The 23,748-nt window shown below is 39.2% G+C and overlaps 1 protein-coding gene across 1 annotated transcript; it reads right to left on the minus strand.

The window, feature by feature from the left end:
- Positions 1-1,867: 1,867 nt before the first annotated feature.
- On the minus strand, positions 1,868-16,260 carry LOC139447975 (sodium- and chloride-dependent glycine transporter 2-like). The gene is made up of 14 exons (XM_071229479.1): positions 16,053-16,260; positions 15,139-15,270; positions 14,600-14,788; positions 13,912-14,041; positions 13,347-13,479; positions 10,698-10,832; positions 10,230-10,333; positions 8,522-8,646; positions 7,237-7,349; positions 6,109-6,237; positions 4,411-4,510; positions 3,181-3,281; positions 2,645-2,812; positions 1,868-1,951 (listed from the first exon to the last, which is right to left on the minus strand). Exons 1-14 carry the CDS (start codon positions 16,258-16,260, stop codon positions 1,868-1,870), a joined length of 1,851 nt encoding a protein of 616 aa, XP_071085580.1.
- Positions 16,261-23,748: the final 7,488 nt, after the last annotated feature.

Consider the following 23,748-nt stretch of genomic DNA (forward strand, 5'->3'; position numbering starts at 1 on the left):
AAAGAGAACTTATCAACATCAGATAAAACTTGAAAAGTAGCACAGAGATTCGCACATGTAGTTAAAAGGCTATCAGTAATGTTTTTATATAAAGGACAATGAAATAAAACATGGCTTTCATCCTCCACGCATTCATGACAGTTAAAACACACCCGTTCATTCAATGGTATATTATTGTAGCGACCTGCATGCACGACTGTAGGTGTGTCTGTTACGGAGGGACAATAAACTGTAATTAACATTGGAAACAGAGTATTAAGTAAAGCGATTACATTCGAAGGTGGCGATCATTCACAACTCAGGTTTGACTGGCACGCATGTGAAGAATGGAGATTCGTTTGCATCTGGGTCCATTTAAGTGAACAATGAAACTACATGTGGCACAACGTTCACACGATCGACATGAGCGCCAACTGGACAGAATAGGACACGTTTAAGAGTACATGTACATTCCACTGTACTTCTATAACAACGAACATGCGTGTGTGTGTGTGTGTGTGTGTGTGTGTGTGTGTGTGTGTGTGTGTGTGTGTGTGTGTGTGTGTGTTGCTTGTACTAGTCCGGCTGGCATAAATACCCCACTCAGACACAGTATACTGACTGCGAGCCGACCAGTCCTTGTTTTAAACCCTTAATGCCAAGCGCAAGTCAGGGAAACAACAAGTACCATTTTTAAAGGTCTTTTGTAGTAACGCAGCCGGGGATCGAACCCCCAAGACCCTCCGCCTTTGGGCTGACGCTCTATCGCTAGACCACGGAGGCGGTCCATAGAACAGAAATAAACAAATAACAAAGACTACCTGAACATTAAACCTTTTTATACATTTGGGTAATTAACAATTGGAGTTAAATTGTTGGAACAGGGAGCATGTGTTGATTCCACAGATTAAACATTTACATTTGGAAACTGATAGGTTGTGTGCTCATGTCAGATAATTTCCTAACCAGCAAAGAAAATGGTAAAGTAACAAGGTACTGCATATCAAACAAATTTGAACTATTTTAAAACTTAAGAATCTTGTGTTATCAGAGATGATATGGATGAAAAGGAAAAATTGCAAGTTTTAGACATTACAGAATCAGCGCATGCTTGTTTGTTCGTTGATTTAGAAAGCGGGGCAGGAAAATAATCTGAGCCAGACAAACCAGTTGCTGATATTTTTGGCTTGGTCCAACGACCACCAGGCATATTTGCATTTGTCAGCAAGGAGGATGTACTTTTGAATGTTGGTCAATGCAATTTGCTTATATCATGGTGCAACAGTGACTTTTAATAGTAGCAAAATATAGTTTTGTCACAGATACCTGTCCATAGAAGATACCTTACAAGAAATCCTGCTTAACTATTTGATAATAATACCAAGTATACCGGATGATGCGATAATACTATGCATTACTAGTATATAATAAATAAGGAAATATTTCTCGGTCACATTTTTTAAAATAAGGGAGAGTAGACACTGTTTGTTTGTCTATCTAGAAAAAGAGTAACAATAGAGGTCTTTTTTTCTCAACAATACATAAACCAGCCATATCGAATTAGCTATAATAGGTATCGTCCAAAGCCTGTTCACACAAGGCGATAGGCTCTATCGTCACTTTCTGTAACTCTCTTTTTAAACCAGACTCAAGACATTATGTTCATGAATGGATGACCATGAATAAACCGCCTTACTCCAATTCTCTGTCAGAAACAAGCTGGTACGTAACCGGTGGAAGAATACTTTGTATGCTTACTGATATATAAACATACACGATGATGTGTATAGGAGAACCCATTTTTTTCCTTTCGCGTTTCCATTGTCACGTGATCACCGAAAGGATGTAGAGCCGGCATTATAGGTATCAAATTAAAGTTGGTTTCTCATTACAATTGCTGTATCATTTCAGGAATGACGTTTTGGCTGCATGGACCCCAGGAGCTGTCAGGTTGCAAGGATTTCCTCAGTCTCTGTGAGGAATAATTGAGAAACGATTTTCAGCGATCACTTTCAGTTAAAAAGCATACGTTACATTGAACATCTCACATTCTCACATCATATATCTGAAGGCTTGCATGCTATAGCTAGGCACATGTATGCTTAACGTATCACGATTTCAGGTGACAATAACTGTACAGAAATTCTACTTGTTGTTGGTTGTGTCCCGTGAAAAACGTCTTTCGAACGCAAAAGCTATTATGATCATTGAAATGTATTGTTACCTCACCATATCTATAGCAACAGAAATAATGTGAACAAAAATACTTCATTATTGTCGCCTCAAATGGTCCTTGCTCATTCACGCCATGGTGTAAATATATGGAGGACAAAGTCATGGACGAAAGAAAGGGACGTTAATGACAATTATGTTACCTTTGATCAAATAGCAGATATTCAGCGCCAAGAATAAGGGTTCAAGTATCAGAACTAGTACATATACTTGGTCAGTTTAAAGGACATGACTGCTTATTTGTATTTTTTTATTTATGTCAAACGTCGATTAACGTATTAAAACAGCTAACATTACACCTGGAAAAACAAACTCATCTATCTTAGGAAAGAGCGACTTCAGTTTGATCAAACACATTAAACATTGCATACATATTATAAATGTGCAAACAGATTGTAATAGTGTATTGTTTGTTTAAAGCCAGTTTAATCACCTGCAAAAAACTACCCTCCTCTCTGATTATGGCTGAAAACATCATTACTACCAATGGGATGCATGGAATGGTTGCTATGCACCAGCCAATAGTAGCAGCGTAGTCAGGATAAACATAACCGTCGTATGTTGGAGACTGGTACTGGGCAAGGGTGACAATGGATATTGTCTGAAAGGGCAAGTAAAGGGGGAGATGTCATAAAAAGTTCGACTGTTGAGTAAACTTGGTAACATTACATTATGTCGTTGGTTTTCATGGTTCTCACTCGAAGATAAATTATTCATTTATTTGTTTGTAATTATTTAAAGGTTTGAGTGCCGTTTTGGCATCTTAACTTGGTAAAGATGATGAAAATGATGTAATTAATCTTCCATTTGTTAACATACATTTATACATGAAATGAACCATGTTTGAGTAGGCATGACAACAAGCCAATAGGTGACACTGTTTTACATGTAACGAATATATAAATTACGTGTACTAACTTCACTTAACTGTAATATGGCTTTTCTCAGGATTTACCATATGTCCCTTACCAGAAGAATTGTGGGTGTAATATAGCGCCATGCGATTCTGAAGAACATTGGAGCTGGTTTTCCTGTCATCAGTTCAATGTCTGCACTGATACGGTTTACTCCTTAATGTATAAGGAACACAATTAGTGCTGATCATATTATTGTTCATCATTAAAGAATAGTTTGCATTGTAAAACATTATTGTTATTTCACACTGAATGTCAAGTGAGCGCATTGTTCGCCGTCCCCACATCTGGTTGTTCTCTGTGACAGCTGAAGCCTTTAGGGAATGACCACAACCATGGCATCTCTAAATAAGAACCCAGTATTCAAATCCGATTATAAAACATGGACGCCATGGCGGCCATGTTGGAAATGTCGTTTTGACCCATTACCAAGCCATTGCTGCATGTATCATTTATATGCAGCCAATATATGGTGTGTGGAATACCATTTATTATATACTTCAGTTTGAAAGACTGCGTTTTCTGAATTTGAGAAAAATGATATTTTCACTGCAGTCAACATAACACTTTGACAGAACTATTGTTATACAAGAGTTGCCTCCCTGCAAATTGTCTCCCTTTATTGCCTAGTCCGTCAACAAAATGTTAGTTCCACATTGACAAAGCAAAATGACACATGGTCATTTATGATGTTGTTCATTTATGAACGCTTCTTGCCATTTGATATTCTCTTGAAAATGTTCCGTTATTATTATTAGATTTCGTGAACATGTCTCCTTCCCCCGTCACTCAGTTTTACTAGCGATACTGCATTTTTTTCTAAATGTTCTCTGATACTTCAAGGCCTACAGAGCTGCATCTGATGTGCATGATCCTAGCTTTTGTGGCCCTAAAGTCTGCCCACAGAATTTCAGTTCAAATCAGCTTAATGTTCGCGGACAGCCGAAAGTGATGCTTGTCTTCGGCGTTTACTACTTTACTAGCATGGGTACAAACCTGAAAACATTTTCAGGGGAATTTTTGGATTCGATTCCCTGGCCATGGCTTCTCTGTTCACGTTCGTTTTCAAGAAATAGTGACGTTTAAAATGCTTTGTACGACAATCATAAAACTTCCTGTGGAGGCTTTGTCAGACAGCCACGGTTATAGGTTTTGATGAAACTTTTCTTATTCAAATGAGCAGCCGATAGTGATTTCTGGAACAAATGCGAAAATAAAAGCTCCCGTTACAATCATGAGTTGGTATACCTTGCAAAAAGGGGAATAGATTGCTTTAGATCCTTACCATAAAACCATCCAAGAACTACGCACTCCAGAAAACCACAAAAGAAGAAGAATATCGCGGCGAAGTACCAGTCAACCAGTGTGAAAACGTACATTCCGCCCTGCAACATATGGACAAGATATAACACAAATGTCTTTAACATTGTGATCTTTTTATGTGAAAAGAGTCATCTACAGGAGTGTGTCAAATGGTCTTGTTTATGCACCTGACTAGGAAACATATTAAGGAAGAGAACATATGGATGTCAACTTCTTAATATGGGGAACATAACGTTTCGGAGTATGTGCTTACTTCTTCATCGGGTGAATTAATGCCATGAGACAGAGAGCATATATATATATATATATATATATATATATATATATATATATATATATATATATATATATATAATCGATATATAATAATTTGAATATAATCGACGACCTAGACACCAAACTCACAATAGACAGCAGCATCAACCCAGCCACCAGCTGCTTTGACACATCATACTTCACCTTCAACGACATGATTTACAAATCCACGGAAATACCTATGGGCTCCCCTCTATCCACTCTCATCACGGAAATCTTCATGACATTCTTTAAAGAATCAGCCCACAGCACCATTCCAACCCCTCTGCTGGTACCGAAAAGTAGACGACACATTCACCACCATAGCCCACCAGAACGACCCCACAAAGCTCCTCAAACATCTCAACGCCCAGCACCAGAGAATCCAGTTCACCATGGAGACCGAAACTAATCGACACCTTCCTCCAAACCAAAGATGATGGACTAAGAACATCAGTGTACCGCAAGTCCAGACACACAGACCAGTACATCCACTACAACTCCTGCCACCATCCCCAGATAAAACAAGCCATCATTGCCACCCTCACCCGACGTGCCAAATCCATTTGTCACCCTGATGCCCTCAGGGGTGAAATGGGCCATCTCAAGGAAACCATCACTTCCCTCAACAACTATTCTGCCCACCTTGTCTCCAAAACCATCCGCAAGACCTTCAAGAACTCCGACCCCAGGCCCCAACCAGCTCCATCGCCCATCAAAATCACAATACCCTACCAAGGCCCTGTCACTCATCAGATTTCCCGCCTCATCAAGAATAAAGCCAACATAGATGTCACCTTCTCTAGCGGCAAGTCCATCAAGACCCATCTACAAGCAAATGGCAGAGGCACTAGCAGGGCGAGTCCCAACCCCCGAGGATGTATATACCAGATACCCTGCAACTGTGGCCACCAGTACATTGGAGAAACCCTTAGAGTCCTCAACACAAGATTCAAAGAACATCGGACCTCTGTAAGCAAACTCGACCGGAAATCCGCTATTTCCTAACACATCCTGAAGAACATAAACCATAACATCATGTGGGAAGTCACCAAAGTCCTGTCTACCAACAACAACAACTGGCGACAAAGGAAACTACAAGAAGCCATTGACATCAGGAGACACCAGCCAGCCATGAACCGTGACCAGGGAACCTATCAGCCTAGTGCTTGGGACTTATTGCTTTGATCTTTATCTGGGCAAATTGCCTAGCTGGCTTCAATTTGCCCCTTGCTATGTCCATTCTTACACCTATCAGTGCTAATTACTTTAATTAATAAAGAAGTTGACATCCATATATTCTCTTCCTTATGTGAATCACTTCTAAATGCCTTTCAAAGACCAGGAAACATATTGCATTACAAACCTCAGTTGTGAATATGAGGCCCAGTAGAAAGAATGCGGCACAAAAAACAGCATTTACAGCCATTCTCCATTTCAGAAGGATGGGGTATTCATCCATAATGGCTGATACCACAGTTTCAACCATGGACATCTATATAAAGACAAAATGATATAACATAAATTGTTATTTGATTTAAGATCCTTAGACTTGAATATGAGGATACAGTCGAAAGCGACAAAACCCTCTCCATCTTCAGAAGAAAATTCGATTGTCGATTATACGATTCCAACTATATCTTGAGCTTTATGAATCAATATCAAATAGTGATGATACCAGATGTTTGCGAAAAGGTGAGGGTATTCTGCCCAACCTGTGGAATCGGTCACAAACACATGCAAAGGAAAGTCACTAGTAAAAACACGGGAACATGTGGTCCGAGTCAAAAGAGGGAATTGCATCGGACATAATTTTTCTCACTGATGCGTCCAATTTGGAAATGTACTCCATATGTCTACCATACAACATTTTGAAAGTTTTACTGAGTCATTGAATGTTGTAACCTTGATCAAACAACTTCTGAGCAAGAGTTGTATGACGCTCTTTAAAATCCTGGTGGAAAGAGCATGCTCGATTGTACCTCAAAAAGTGTGAAATGTAGACACGAAGGGCTGGAGCTGCAGCTGCAGTTGCTTGACATAAAGGGAAAGTTAACTATTGAAAAGTCATCCCTCTTGTCATGCAGTCTTTTGGAAAGTGTTTTGTCTTTATGCATATATCTAAATATGAAGCAGATGAGGCGGTCTCACTGGTCTCCTTTATTTCTTGCTCAGTTGGGTAAATCATTAGAAGGAAATTGACTATTTGATGGTAATTGAACGATATCGCATCATCGATATACCTGAGCTATATAAAGTAAACTCCTTAAGTTAAATGTCTTGTCCCCAAATTTTACATAGATCTTATCAATGAGGAAGTTCAGCATTTCAAACATTGTTTTCTCAGTAGGAAATGTGCCGATTGCATCAACTGATTTTATTGAAAAGTTCAGTTTTCTTGCTTTTTCTTTACAAAACATTTGGGATTCTCATATACGTATATATGTAGATGTGCGTCTTATCCGTTCTGTTGGTTCGACAAATAGTTTCTCACCATTGAATCCAGAATTAAGAGAACAAGCATTATAAAGAAGACAAAACTCCATATCTGTGGCAGTGGAAGTTGAGCCAAGGCTTCTGGATAAATAACGAATCCTAGTCCTGGGCCTGGAATAGATACACAGATGGTAAATACATGTGAGAGAAAAGCAGGGTAAGGGAATTCAGTAAACCTTTGGGTCATGTCCTAGCTTGGGCTAGCTGTCCTGAAATTAGATGACATGAGATAAAAAAAATTCCATTCGTTGCCTTTAGTATATGATTATGTTAACTTACTATTCAAAAGGAAAATCAGTCTCGAATATCTGCCGAAACAGATTCCTTGGAGCAGAAAATTAAAATTAGTGATGGGAATTATATGAATGAAACCCGTGAAGATCTGGGCTCAGCAACCAAAGCTTGTCGCAAAAGGTGACTATGCTTGTCGCAAGAGGCGACTAACGGGATCGGGTGGTCAGACTCGCTGACTGGGTTGATGCATGTCATCGTACCCAAATTGCGTAGATAGATGCTAATGATGTAAATCACTGAATGTCTGCTCCAGACTCGATTAATTACAGAAAGACGTCATATAGCTGGAATATTACTGAGTGCGGCGTGAAACAACAAACAAACAAGCAACAACAACTATATGAATGAATCACTGGAAATCAGTGACGAGGCACTTGAGCCCACACTCTGAGGAACGCCTGACGCAGTTCAGCTGCAGTTGTCGGGCTTGGTCGGACGTCATTCAGCCGTCTTTGAATCTCGTCCCACAGGTGCTAAATCGAGACTGAGGGCAGGCCACTGATGTAATTCTAATGGAGGAAGTCTCTTGTTGCTCTCGCAGTGTGGGCATGGGCGTTATCATGCTGAAACTCGTGGTTGCGGCGAATTGTGCCAAATGAGGTAGAGCGGGTGGTGTCAAGACATGATCAATGTACCGAGCTGCTGTGACACCATTGCCTCTCCCTGGACCGATGTTCTGGAAGACCACATGGCCGACCCTCTGTGCAAGACCAATTCCACCCCACACTAAGATGCTTGGACCACCCCACGGGTCTCTCTCAACAACACAAGCTTCCGAATAACGTTCCCCACGGCGTCGCCAGACTCTCCCTCTCTGCCATCTGTTGAGATACAGGAAGAGCTCTCGTCTGAGAACAGGGCTCTTCTCCAATGCTGGTGGCGCCAATGCTGATGCTGTGTTGCCCACTGAAGACGGTCCCGGCGGTAACGGGAAATTAACAATTGGAAAATCGACATCATTCCACTACGTCAATAGCTGTAAGACATACCTGAGGACACAACATCTGTGATGGGCACACCTGCATTATGTGCCATGAAGCCAAGAATGGAAAAAACAACTCCACCGGCAAACAAGCTTGTTCCTGCACCAGCGCACGTACAGATGATTGCATTCCTACCGAAAAAGCAGACATGTAATATGAAACACGTTAGTGGTTGAATAAGAGCATAAGGGATATATTTTTTATGAACAGTGACATCGAGCTTTATTTGAAATGAAGAGATATAGGTCGTAGGAGTGAGTGAAATAAAATTTAACGTCGCATCGGCATTATTTCAGCCATATAGCGACAGGACGTAGGAAATGAGATAATTTAGTAATTTGAATACTTGTAGGAAAGATTTGGTTTTGAAATGATGATAATTGGAAGATGATAAACCAAGACAAATGCAGTATCAGTGTTTCCTTGATATTGTTAAGTAATTCATCATGATGAATGAAGACAATCTGTGAACATTTCAACAAGAAATGTCTTGTAACAGAAATGCTTGTTGCACATCATGAGTGTATTGTAGGTTGGATGTGTGTAAAATATATGTGAACTTTACCTGCTCACATGCGTTCTTATAAATAACATATAGAAATTCCCTTCCCTATCTGCCTAAAGTATTAAAGTATTGGTGCAGGCCGTTCTATATGGATAGTTGTCGATACCCAAAAGCATGTTATTCCCTATCTGCCTAAAGAGGCTTATATATTTACGAGTGCTAATGTTGATTTGGCGATTTGGTTAAACGTGATTTAATGACAGTTAATTACGATTTTTGATCATAAACATGAATTTTCTCCATGGACGAATCCTAATCTGACTAGAATAAGGTTGTTTGTTTGTTTGTTTAACGCCGCACTCAGCAATATTCTAGCTATATGACGGCGTTGACGAGAATAAGATATTTCTTGACTATCAATTATAAATTCGACCCCAAAATATCAAATGTTCTTTGACAAATTGAAGATTTTGTTAATGTTTTGCAATTCGAGGATATTAAATTATATGCGATTCTTTTCTTGTTGTTGTGGTTTTGGTTGTAAAATATGGAACGAAGCACATGTATATTTTAATTTTGTCACTCAAACGAGAACTACAACTGCATATCATGCAAACCTTTCGCATATATAATACTATTTATTAGTTCAGATATTGTACCAGAACTCATAAACAATCTCAAATGCGGAGATTATCATTACCATTTCATAAGAGTGTACATAATGTTTATGATCCCTTGACTTAAACGTAGTTTGAAGGGGGGCAGTAGAAACGTCGACCGGTCATCACGTTTTGCTTCCTTAACATCATTAATAAACCATGCTGTTTAACTACTGAACCAATGGTTAAAAAATATTTCCAAACCCGTTTTAATGTTCGTGAACGACATGATCACTGTGGGTAGATGGAAGAATATTGTCAAAATCCTCATAATAGTGTTTGGCACTTATGCTGGCTTGCATTTTCACCAAGTTTGTTCTAGTGTGCGATATTTTTTTTATTTCCTGTATGCAGTTAGCGACAAATCGTTCATGTCGACGTTGGTATACAATGGTTCTCCCATTTCGATGCTGCATGAACCTATGTATTTGTCACTGAAGGATACTTGTAACTTAAATACTCTTGATGGCAATTTTTAATCCAAATCAACCATCGTAACAAACATTTAAAATTATGACACAAACAGTAATTATGATATAAATTTCACTACCTTAGACAGTTGCTATTAAATTTGTTAAAGCTGGACAATGTGATAATTCCTCCCCATGCAGGGCCAAGAGAAAAGAATACTTGAACACAGGCTTCGATCCACACCTACAAGAAAGTATTCGGTTACGCGGATAATCTCTCCAGATTCGTCTATTTTATAGCTTGAAAATAATAAATTCGATGAAACCAAAATGTCAGTTTAATTCATTTAACATAGTTTTAATACTTTATTGGTAAAAAATGTGTAAATATGGATGAGTGAGTGAGTGAATGATTTGGGTTTAACGCCGCTTTCAACAGTATTCCAGTTATATCGCAGCATGTGAGCTTAATGTTGGAGGAACGCCCGAAGTGATGCAAGTCTCAGACGTTAATAAAAATGGATGACATATTTCATCTTTATTTGACTCATCGTGAGCCATTTAATTGTAAATCGTTGAGAGATAATAATAAATCTTGCTTCATTCACCTGTATGTTTGATAATTTGCTGAAATCAGGGGTAATGTAGAACAGAGCACCGTCTGTTCCACCAGGTAAAGTCAGTCCACGGACAAGCAGGATGAAAAGTAAACCATATGGAAGTGTCGCGGTCACGTACACAACCTGCAACACAGTAACCACAGGTCATCAATAATTCCCACACTCCACTATATTAATATTATCTTTCATATTCAAATAACATCTCCAGAGGGAGAAAGGTGGTTTTGGCACAGCCTGTCCAGGCTCATCGCCCGATCAATGTGCTTACCCCCTCCATTATAACATAAGCTGCAAATACTTCAATGGCAAGGCAAACTACAATATGTCCTCGCCATTCAAAGAATTGAGTAAATCTTACATTTTGGGTTCATCATATCTTTATCGAACTGTCAACAACTACAGGGGTCAAACTAAAGACATGGTGACAACACGGTTATTTACATTATATTGATATTGATCATGTCCAATGGCATTTATAATTGACACCAAACACGCAGCTGCTCAGCCATGTAAATAATAGAGACAAAATCCTTTCCCTTTTATACGATTTTTTTTGCCTAAAATGCTTGCACGATTCTGACTACATCATGAGCTTGTGTGAATGAATCACTATCTAACAGTCATGATACCAGGTGTTCGCGAAAAGCTGAGTGTGTACTGCCCCACCGGTGGAACCCGTCACGTACACATGCAAAGGCAAGCTTATGTTTGGTACAGGTCAAAATAGGGAATTGCATCGGACATCATTCTAGTCACCGATGCGTCAAACTTCGAAATGTCCTCCACATGTATACCAAAAAGCTTGTTGAAAGCTTTACTTAGGTCTTGAATGTTGTAACCATGATCAAACAACTTCTCGCTCTTTGAAATCTTGATAGAAAGAAAATGCTTGATTGTACCTCAAAAGTTGTGAAATGCTTGAGCTGCATGAATATTGCTTGACACACTGTAGATAGATCTAACCATGAAACAGATGAAGCGGTCTGACTTGTTTCCTCTAGTGCTAGTTCAGGTTGGTAAATCAATGGAAGTGATTGGCTATTTGATGGTTTTTGAACCATATCAGGTCATCGATATACCTGAGCTAAAAAGTTAAACTTCTCGGCCAAATTGCTTTCTTTTGACTTTGCCAATCCGAGCAGAATTTCTTATTCACATGCATAAAAAAACAGGTCAGCAAGAAAGGGAGCGCAAATTGTGCCCATGGAGAAGCCTTCTTCTTGCCTAAATATCTTGCCCCAGTCGAGCATTTCACATATTGTTTTCTCAGATGGCATTTTCTTTCATTTCTGAAGATAGATATGTAACTACATTTATTGCTATATGGCAGTGTATGTATGGAATGTAGTACTACTTAATGTAAGCAGGGGTGAGGAATTATATTATTATATTTAGATGCTAGTGTGATGTGTAAACTTCCGAAAAAGCGTGGACTGATGTGGAGCTTTAGAGAATGTTCTGGAAGATCAGGGGACGAGTGCGTGCCTCTTGCATATCATCTCACATTTCATCTGACATTACATAAAGACCAGCTTTTGTGTGAAGATCACATTTCACCCTGGATTCCTAGCTTAGGCCTGTCTCGGAAGCTTGACCACTGTTGCGGCGAGGTGATTATTATTCTTGTCATTGTCATTTCCACTGCTCTCACATTTTATACTGCCATTGAATTTTGTCCTTCCACTCTGTTGTGTACTGCCATTGTAATTTCTGTACATTGATTTGCATTGATTTGTAAACCTAGATAATTTTGTAATACAATTGTCGATTGTATATCATTTGTAGTTTGATTTTTGGTTTCACACTACGTATTATGTCATCATTTACGTACAGATTTCTGGGTTAAATATATTGTTTCAGTTTGGGTAATCGACACATCACACCATGGTCATCACGTTTTCTAACAAAAGCCCCATGGATCAAGGGATGTAAGTTTTCCATAAGTTTGTCATCAGGGATGGTGATGTACAACATTGAAAAGTCAAATGTGTTGAAAAAATAGAACATGGTTCTTTTCTGAGATTGTAAAAAGTGAAACAAATCCACAGTTTTCCACATGGTATTAATTCCACTTGTCTCAAATACTTTCTGTGAATATAATGAAAGTCCCTTCCTTGACTGTATTAAGGATTATGGTTATTCTTTGATACAGGGATTTGGTGGTACATTTGATGGACCCAGCAATATATCTCTTTTTGTACAGATTTTTATGGAGCTTTGAAATCCAGTACAAAAGAGGAGTGGACACGTCTTCAGGTCAAAAGTTAATGGTACTGATGTATGGTTTTGACAGATTTCTTACTCATTTAATAAACTGGTCCCATGTGTGGCATTATTTGATATGTCGCTTATATTAAGTGCTTAAAGCAGAGTCCACTGTGCAATTCCATCAATATCAATATCAAGTGTTAGCGGAAACGTTGATGCCCCACCGATGGCACCCATCACAAAAACATGCATAGGCAAAGTCTTTTGTTCACATAAAACAACACGGAATAATATGGTTCCAGTCAAAATAGGTAATTGCATTAGACATATATCGTCACTAATGCGTCAAATATGGTCAATATACAACAAATTGATGTTTGTTCGAAATAGCTATCGTGCCAATCTTATAATTGAACAGAGATGTCTTACCTTCCCGACGGACCTGACACCCTTAACTAAAGTCGCAAATATGAGAAACCATGAAGCAAAGAGACACAGGGCCAGTTCCCACTTGATGCTTCCCAGCTGATCCAGACCTGAGCTGATGCTGAGGACCTTGTATCTGAAGACACATCACCCAAAGAATCAAATACGGAAAGAGAGCGTTTATTTGTTTGTTTGTGTAATGCCGCACTCAGCATTATGTCAGCAATATCCCGACGGCATGTAAATAAGCTAGCCGGGTCCAGAAAAAGCAGTAATAGATACGTCATCGGGCTACGATAACAAGCCATCAAATAAGTCATCTTGCTGACCATCCGATCCATTAAGACACCTCCAATTCTACCTCGGACCACACTGGCATTATTGTGAAGTGAATAACGCTTGTAAAGATCAGGTTCAAGTAAAGGTGTTTTTCTGTTTTAAACCAAAGTTAAACTGTCACAGCTGACCACTCAGAAGACCATTTCTACGACAAAAAGAAAACGAAAATGCTAATATTCGTTACCATACAAAGAGAAATTGAAACACCAAATGCTATATATGTACATACTTCCAGAATTCTTCGGCAGCTGTGTGATTTACGGTTATGTTTGTTTCCCAGCTTTTGCCAAATGATGTGACGTTGTGTGCAGTGAATGTCAAGTTGACAAGGGTCCTATTTGTTTCTGTGCTGTTTCCTACTGAAATTGAAAAGAGCATACTTGTAACCCATTCATTTTTTACAATTCAACTCTTGATATTCTTTGTATTGTAAAGAACATTTAGAAATAGCTACACTGATTTGTTTCCGTGAAACCAACTTCTACATTACAAGAAGCATAATGTCAATGTAGTGTTTTTTTAAGTACTTTGCAAACCTGCCAAAATGTTTTTGAGTCAGTTTGCTGACTGTTTTTTTCTTCATCTTGAAAAAAGATAAAACGGCTTCTTTGCATATAATAACAATACCCCAGTCACCACCTTAGATTAAAGGTTTGTGCTCATATATCAATACTTGCAAACTTCGAGAAATAACTGTTTAATTTGCAAGAATTTCAAAACATAATGACATTGATGCTATGTGGTAGATTAAGCATATTAACCAGCATTAATTCCGATAATCAAGATAATATATTTCATAAGACCAATTTACAGAAATATTCGAAAGGTGATATAGCCGTTATAACACCACATCGTTGTAATGCTGGCGAGTATATTTATTTACATCCTTTGTGATTATGACTGCAATCTTGGTTTACCTTCAGCGAACGGTTGTGTCAATGCTTCAACACTTTTGACACAGCTGTCGGTGTTCCAGGGATTTTGACAGTTTGCCCAGGGCAGGGCGGTACTACAGGCGAAGACTAAATAGTACACAGACCAGGCACAGTTTATAGTGTAGTACAAGGCAGAACCGCCGGACATAATCAACATGCCGATTCCAAGACCTGATACAAACATACCATGTGATAATCTTGTTCCCTTATTTTTTGTATGATAATGTATACGCATATATTATTGCTGCTATTGGTCTGAGAAAGGAGTTTATATTGTGTCGTTTAAAGATGTACTGAGAAATATTATAATGGACAACATTTAGTGATGGGTTGCTCTTTGGAAATACATTTGACGATTTCGTTTTGTGTTTAGTGAATATTCTAGAAAATCAGATGAGACAACAGATCTTATCCATATCCAGGCGAAATTTGTGAGATGTTGAAGGATGATGTTTCTTTCAACGGAAAGTTTAGTTGTATTGAGTCATTTAGTGGTCAAACAGCCACAATGAGAAGCTCACCTTTCATTAAAGGACATACACTCCACACATGGGCTGCACCTTTGCCACGAAACTGTCCAATGGCAACTTCAAGATAGAACAGAGGCAGGCCACATAACGTCATACACGCGATGTAAGGGATGAGAAATGCACCTGGAAATAAATAAGTGATAATTGGTCTATAATGCTGAATATGCGACTTTGTGGTAAAATGTTGGTATTCCGCTTGTCTTGAACGTCGGATGGCTTGATATTACAGTATTTCAAATGGTCCCATGTCTCTGAGTTAACGTTTTACACAGGGAATATATAGGATCATTATGGGGGATCATTTGAATTCAAAACGTTCGTCAACGCGAGAGAATAATCAATCCCGATTATCTGCCGAAAAGATTTCAAAGAGCGGAAAAGGCAACATGATACTGAAAATTATATGAATGGAGCAAGGTGTCCACGTAACGGGCATGTCGAGCTCTCCCGGTAGCACCCGCCACTCACACAATTTTCATTAAACAGATGATGTTGTGTGTACATATTTTTAAAATAACTGGACACCCGTTGGGAACTGCTTGACTATTGTTGAGTGTGCTAAAACATATCAAACAATCTAAGCGAACAAACAGCATAGCATATTGGCTTTAGATATTCTTATGGCGTTAAAGAACACACGATGCACAAATCATTACAGTAGACATCATGTATCATGTAGTAAAAATACCAACTGTAGTGGTTTCTCAATTGCCGTTTCCGTGCACCACGTTTAACAATAAATGAGCGCTCATATTGATTCTGATCCACACTTTCATACGCATTAAACAAATACATATGACAACTGTTCATAGAAATAGTTCGATGGTAGGTATTCCTGTTCAAGTAGCAATGAGCGTGCATGTTTATTTGTAAAACTGTACAAAAATAGATTATCATGTACGTACCTCCGCCGTTTCTAATGCAGATATAAGGAAATCGAAGCACGTTTGAAAAGCCAACAGAGAATCCGACAACCGATAACAGGTACTCAACTTGTGAACCCCAGCGTCCCCTCTTCTCCCCCTCCTCCTGGTGAGATTGGGGGCTGTTAACTACATCAGTCATTGGAATCATCTCTGCCCGTCGCAGTTCTTCATTGAATGTAACATCCATTTTCTGAAATACCGTTGTATGCTATTATTTCGAAGAGTCCTCCACTCCGTTTATTACCAATCACACATCTACCAATTTAAATAAACATATAATACGATACATACCATCAGCAGACTACGTACACAGCTGGCGCTGCTACATATATTTTACATATGATGATTGTCCATATTGCAACACATGACTTCGAGACATCACATTTTGCCTAACATAATATTGTACCTAATGCTATGTCCTAGCCCCACGAGCCACATCTCATGTTCAATGAATTCTATTTAATTTGTGTAAACGTGAAATATGTTGTTTGATAACCAAAAATGAATAATATCATTTTATAAGAAATATGGGATTAAATATAATAAGATAACAATTAAAAAAATATGTATGGTGACACAGATATTTGTTTGTAAAATGAATAGACCATAACGTGATGTTTATTGTTAATCCGGTCGGGTGATTGACGTAAATTATAGTTATTGCTTAAAATCTAAATATTCTCCCATTTTTGGAACTTTTTACGTTTCATCTTCATCTTCAGAGAGCTGATATTTTGGAACCTATGTACCACTACAATAATGCCTGATTTCCGATTAACTCCTCTACTAAATAGGGTAGAAACCATGGATTCCTGACACCTGTAAAAAAATGATAATAATTTGGAAAAGAATGACTGTGGTTCTTTTAAGCTTCATATGTTATGGCATGGTGTACTTTCTATGTTCATCATCTAAGTGTCAAATTCAACGAGAGGTAAATATAAGTGTCTTATGATAATAATTGTGTTAGTTCATTACTTCTACATATTTGTGCTCTACAGTCATATGTACGTGATATACCTTTCAGCGTGTGTACTATACAGTCCTATGGACGTGATATACCTTTCCACGTGTGTACTATACACTCCTATTAGCGTGACATACCTTTCCACGTGTGTACTATACACTCCTATTAGCGTGACATACCTTTCCACATGTGTACTATACACTCCTATGAGCGTTACATACCTTTCCCCAAGTGTACAATACACTCATATGAGCGTGACATACCTTTCCACAAGTGCACTATACACTCCTATGAGCGTGACATACCTTTCACATATGTAGGATACACTCCTATAAGCGTGACATACCTTTCAGCGTGTGCACTATACACTCCTATGAGCGTGACATACATTTCCACAAGTGTACTATACACTCCTATGAGCGTGACATACCTTTCCACATGTGTACTATACACTCCCATAACCGTGACATACCTTTCCACGTGTATACTATACAGTCCTATGAGCTTGACATACCTTTCCACAAGTGCACTATACACTTCTATAAGCTTGACATACATTTCAGCGTGTGCACTATACACTCCTATGAGCGTGACATACATTTCCACAAGTGTACTATACACTCCTATGAGCGTGACATACCTTTCCCCAAGTGTACAATACACTCCTATGAGCGTGACATACCTTTCCACAAGTGTACTATACACTCCTATGAGCGTGACATACCTTTCCACATGTCTTCTATACACACCTGTGAGCGTGACATACCTTTCAGCGTGTACACTATAGTCCTATGAGCGTGACATACCTTTCAGCGTGTACACTATAGTCCTATGAGCGTGACATACCTTTCACAAGTGTACTATACACTCTTATGAGCGTTACATACCTTTCCCCAAGTGTACAATACACTCATATGAGCGTGACATACCTTTCCACAAGTGCACTATACACTCCTATGAGCGTGACATACCTTTCAGCGTGTGTACTATACACTCCTATGAGCGTGACATACCTTTCCATAAGTGTACTATACACTCCTATGAGCGTGACATACATTTCCACAAGTGTACTATACACTCCTATGAGCGTGACATACCTTTCCCCAAGTGTACTATACACTCCTATGAGCGTGACATACCTTTCCACAAGTGTACTATACACTCCTATGAGCGTGACATACCTTTCAGCGTGTGTACTATACACTCCTATGAGCGTGACATACCTTTCCACAAGTGCACTATACACTCCTATGAGCGTGACATACCTTTCAGCGTGTGTACTATACACTCCTATGAGCGTGACATACCTTTCCACAAGTGTACTATACACTCCTATGAGCGTGACATACATTTCCACAAGTGTACTATACACTCCTATGAGCGTGACATACCTTTCCCCAAGTGTACAATACACTCCTATGAGCGTGACATACCTTTCCCCAAGTGTACTATACATTCCTGTGAGCGTGACATACCTTTCAGCGTGTACACTATAGTCCTATGAGCGTGACATACCTTTCAGCGTGTACACTATAGTCCTATGAGCGTGACATACCTTTCACAAGTGTACTATACACTCTTATGAGCGTGACATACCTTTCCCCAAGTGTACAATACACTCATATGAGCGTGACATACCTTTCCACAAGTGCACTATACACTCCTATGAGCGTGACATACCTTTCACATATGTAGGATACACTCCTATGAGCGTGACATACCTTTCAGCGTGTGCACTATACACTCCTATGAGCGTGACATACATTTCCACAAGTGTACTATACACTCCTATGAGCGTGACATACCTTTCCCCAAGTGTACAATACACTCCTATGAGCGTGACATACCTTTCCACAAGTGTACTATACACTTCTATGAGCTTGACATACCTTTCAGCGTGTGCACTATACACTCCTATGAGCGTGACATACATTTCCACAAGTGTACTATACACTCCTATGAGCGTGACATACCTTTCCCCAAGTGTACTATACATTCCTATGAGCGTGACATACCTTTCAGCGTGTGCACTATACAGTCCTATGAGCGTGATATACCTTTCACATGTGTAGGACACACTCCTATGAGCGTGACATACCTTTCAACGTGTGCACTATACACTCCTATGGGCGTGACATACCTTTCACATGTGTAGAATACACTCCTATGAGTGTGACATACCTTTCATCGTGAGTACTATACACTCATATGAGCGTGACATACCTTTCAACGTGTGTACTATACAGTCCTATGAGCGTGACATACCTTTCATATGTGTACGATACACTCCTGTGAGCGTGACATACCTTTCCACATGTGTACTATAAAGTCCAATGAGCATAACATACCTTTCACATGTGTACCATACACTCCTATGAGCGTGACATACCATTCCCCATGTGTACTATACACTCCTATGAGCGTGACATACCTTTCCACATGTCTTCTATACACACCTGTGAGCGTGACATACCTTTCAGCGTGTACACTATAGTCCTATGAGCGTGATATACCTTTCAGCGTGTACACTATAGTCCTATGAGCGTGACATACCTTTCACAAGTGTACTATACACTCCTATGAGCGTGTACATACCTTTCCCCAAGTGTACAATACACTCATATGAGCGTGACATACCTTTCCACAAGTGCACTATACACTCCTATGAGCGTGACATACCTTTCACATATGTAGGATACACTCCTATGAGCGTGACATACCTTTCAGCGTGTGCACTATACACTCCTATGAGCGTGACATACATTTCCACAAGTGTACTATACACTCCTATGAGCGTGACATACCTTTCCCCAAGTGTACAATACACTCCTATGAGCGTGACATACCTTTCCACAAGTGTACTATACACTTCTATGAGCTTGACATACCTTTCAGCGTGTGCACTATACACTCCTATGAGCGTGACATACATTTCCACAAGTGAACTATACACTCCTATGAGCGTGACATACCTTTCCCCAAGTGTACAATACACTCCTATGAGCGTGACATACCTTTCAGCGTGTGCACTATACACTCCTATGAGCGTGATATACCTTTCACATGTGTAGGATACACTCCTATGAGCGTGACATACCTTTCAACGTGTGCACTATACACTCCTATGAGCGTGACATACCTTTCACATGTGTAGAATACACTCCTATGAGTGTGACATACCTTTCATCGTGTGTACTATACACTCCTATGAGTGTGACATACCTTTCATCGTGAGTACTATACACTCATACGAGCGTGACATACCTTTCAACGTGTGCACTATACACTCCTATGGGCGTGACATACCTTTCACATGTGTAGGATACACTCCTATGAGTGTGACATACCTTTCATCGTGTGTACTATACAGTCCTATGAGGGTGACATACCTTTCACATGTGTAGGATACAATCCTATGAGCGTGACATACCTGTCAACGTGAGTACTATACACTCATATGAGCGTGACACACCTTTCAACGTGTGTACTATACAGTCCTATGAGCGTGACATACCTTTCATATGTGTACTATAACTCCTCTGAGCGTGACATGCCTTTCCATATGTGTACTATACACTCCTATGAGCGTGACATACCTTTCCACAAGTGTACTATACACTCCTATGAGCGTGACATACCTTTCCACAAGTGTACTATACACTCCTATGAGCATGATGTACCTCTTCTCATGAGTTCTCTGCAGCTCTATGCAACATATATGCCCGGAGGTATCCGATGATTGTAGCACTGTGAAGGTATATTGGGAAAAGACATACCCGGGGGTGTCCGGTGGTTGGAGAAGGCTAGGGAGAGACCAAATAGATGCCATGTCATAAATTTCTAGGAGGCGGACTTCATCCTATTGCACTTTGACATATACCTTATGTAACTGAACTATAAGATTTAAAGCTCAAATACAGTTTTCATCCATTTTATCACAAGAAGTTTGCACATTATTTTGTGACAGTATGATAGTATAACGCATGGTTAATGTCCAAAGCAAACAGGTGAAAGATAATCTTGATATTAACTGTTTGTTGGACAATTATCAATGTTGCTGTCAGGTTAAGTTACATGTATAACACGTGTTAACATGTGTTGAAGTCATGATGCGATTGTTATTTGCTGACTAGTGAGCAATCATGCCAGATACATTTCTTACCGCCAAAGGCAATCGAGGTTAAATCTGTAGGAATGTGGGTTCTAGAAGTAATTTAGCGAAGTCCAGTATTGGTGTGGTCCTCAAAGGATGTCCTCTGCTCAAGGCCAAAATGTGGTATTATTTGAATAATGTTATATCAATTACAAGCTTTAAAAATACCTTAGTTTAGTCTTTTCATCTAGAATAATTCGGTCTGTTCCTGTGAACCTCTAGCTAAACAAGCGAAACGTATATGGGGCAGAAATTTGGGTATTCAAGTACAGAAAAAATATTGAGAAAGTGCAAGCTTACTATATAAATGATTTGCTGGAGTAAAATATAGTTTTGCGTTAATGTTGGAGACATTTTCTTGTTGCTACTTACACAAAGTGTTATGGATTTTGGTGTAAACTTATGAAATTGAAACGGACGTTATCCAAATAAAAGCGACACAATTCTTTCCATAATCATTATAGTGAGTGAGTGAGTATGCTTTTTCGCCGCTTTTAGTAATATTCCAGCTATATTACGGCGGGGGATACCAGAAATGGACTTCAAACAATGTACCCATGTTGGGAATCGAACCCGGGTCTTCGGCGTGACGAACAAACGCTTTAACCACAAGGCTACCCGACCGTCCCCATAATCATAAGAAATCACTACAAAATTATTTTTTCAATATGCGTAAATGACCCGATGATGTCGGCAGTTTGAATTGGGCTTCTTGTTTTGGAGGTCTTCTTTTTCAGACAGAACTTGTATTTACCTGGATTACGCATGATATTGGCGCAGTTTAGGCATTTAATTTATTGATCTATTTCAGCAAAGATGCAAAGATACAGCGACTAAAATGTGAACAGTAAAATCATGGAAACAGATATTTCAAAGAGTTATTCTTCCTACTAATCACTTCTTACACCAGAGAAATATAGTTCATGGTTTAAACAGAAAGTTTTAAAAAGGTTGCGAGGTTGAAATATGTGACCAGAAATACATCTAGCAGGTTTTCTGGAAACATATTGTAAATATAAAACGTCAACACCAGAGAACGACCAGTCTGACGAAACAAATTCCTCTAGGCGTAACATATCAATGAAAACGGGTTGTTGAAGACCTATTCTACCCCGGATCTTCACGGGTCCCTGAACATTTGAAGATATAAATATAAATGTATGTATGGTCACCGCGTTTTGTAACACAAGCCCTTTGGATTAAGGAATAAGGTTTTTCTTAAGTTTGTCGTGTGGGATAGTGGTGTAAATAGTTGAAATATAAAATGTTTTGACGTAATTGAACATGAGATTGTAAAAGGTCAAGAAAATCCTTTGAGTTTTGAGAATCCACATGGTATTAATCCACTTGTCTCAAATACTTTCAGAGAATATAAAGACGGGCCTTTCTTGATTGTATAATCTATGCGACAGGGATTTGGAGGTTCATAGTGGAATCAGCAATATATCTCTCTTTGTACGAATTTTTATGGAGCTTTGGAATCCAATCCATGGACATGTCTTCCTCGGTTAACATACTCGTACACTCGATTCTGCTTTTAGCGGCGATTTCTTATGGATAAGGATAATTAGTCGGTCGTTTTTATTTATATGCCGCATCATTTGATATGTAACTACAAATGAGTCGTGTGGTGCAGTCAGACTTTGGATGACAGCTGGCTGAGACAGAATTGGTTTATTCATTAATTCTGTTTCCACTTTTTCAGTTTGTGCATTCTACCAATGACAACATGACGCACAGACTTAACGTTCTCTGAATGACATTCAACAGGTTCATGAGGTAGGGTGAAATGGGGTTTAACGTCACGCTGTTTCGATACAAACGCAATAAATGATAAAGAGCAGGGAATGTGATACTTAAAATTATTTTTATACCGACCGATATGTTTGCATGGCCTATCTAATAATTACCTTGTAATAATACACTTTCATAATTGGGTTAAATGGGCAAGAATGCCGGGGCACGGTAACAACAAGTACCATATTTTAACGTCTGTGGATCTGACCCCCGACCTTCCCGTCTCCGGTCAGACGCTATATCACGGAGGCGATCTCTATTAGAATCAATACCACACGGTCAATTTTCTTTAATGATATTAACTTTACGTAAGCTCTACGGTGATTAGACTCTTTCTCTGTACAACTGGGTACATTTATTATAGAGATTACGCGTATTCAATGACGTTCAACTGATGGAAAGGACCCAAATCAAAAATTAGATCTGCAAGAGTCTACCAAATTTAATGTAAATTTAAATCATTTCGACAAAACCTTTCCCATATTCATAAGAAAAACCGCCCCAAAGCAGAGTCGTTTGTACGAATCCGACTATATGATGAGCATGTGTTCGTGAATCACTATCAAATAGTGTTCGCGAAAAAGTGAGTGTATCCTAACACGCTATGGCACCCGTCAAAACCATATATAGTTCCAAGTGCGGCCTCTGGGTCGGATACATATGACAAAACAGGACAGAGACTTACCTCGCCGATAGCTGATGGTTGCATCTGAAGACAAAAAAGGTATAGACTATGTTAACATAATACCTCGGGCAGT

Source organism: Haliotis cracherodii, unplaced genomic scaffold, assembly GCF_022045235.1.
Source record: "Haliotis cracherodii isolate W230 unplaced genomic scaffold, xgHalCrac1.p SCAF_10, whole genome shotgun sequence".
NCBI classification, from domain to species: domain Eukaryota; kingdom Metazoa; phylum Mollusca; class Gastropoda; order Lepetellida; family Haliotidae; genus Haliotis; species Haliotis cracherodii.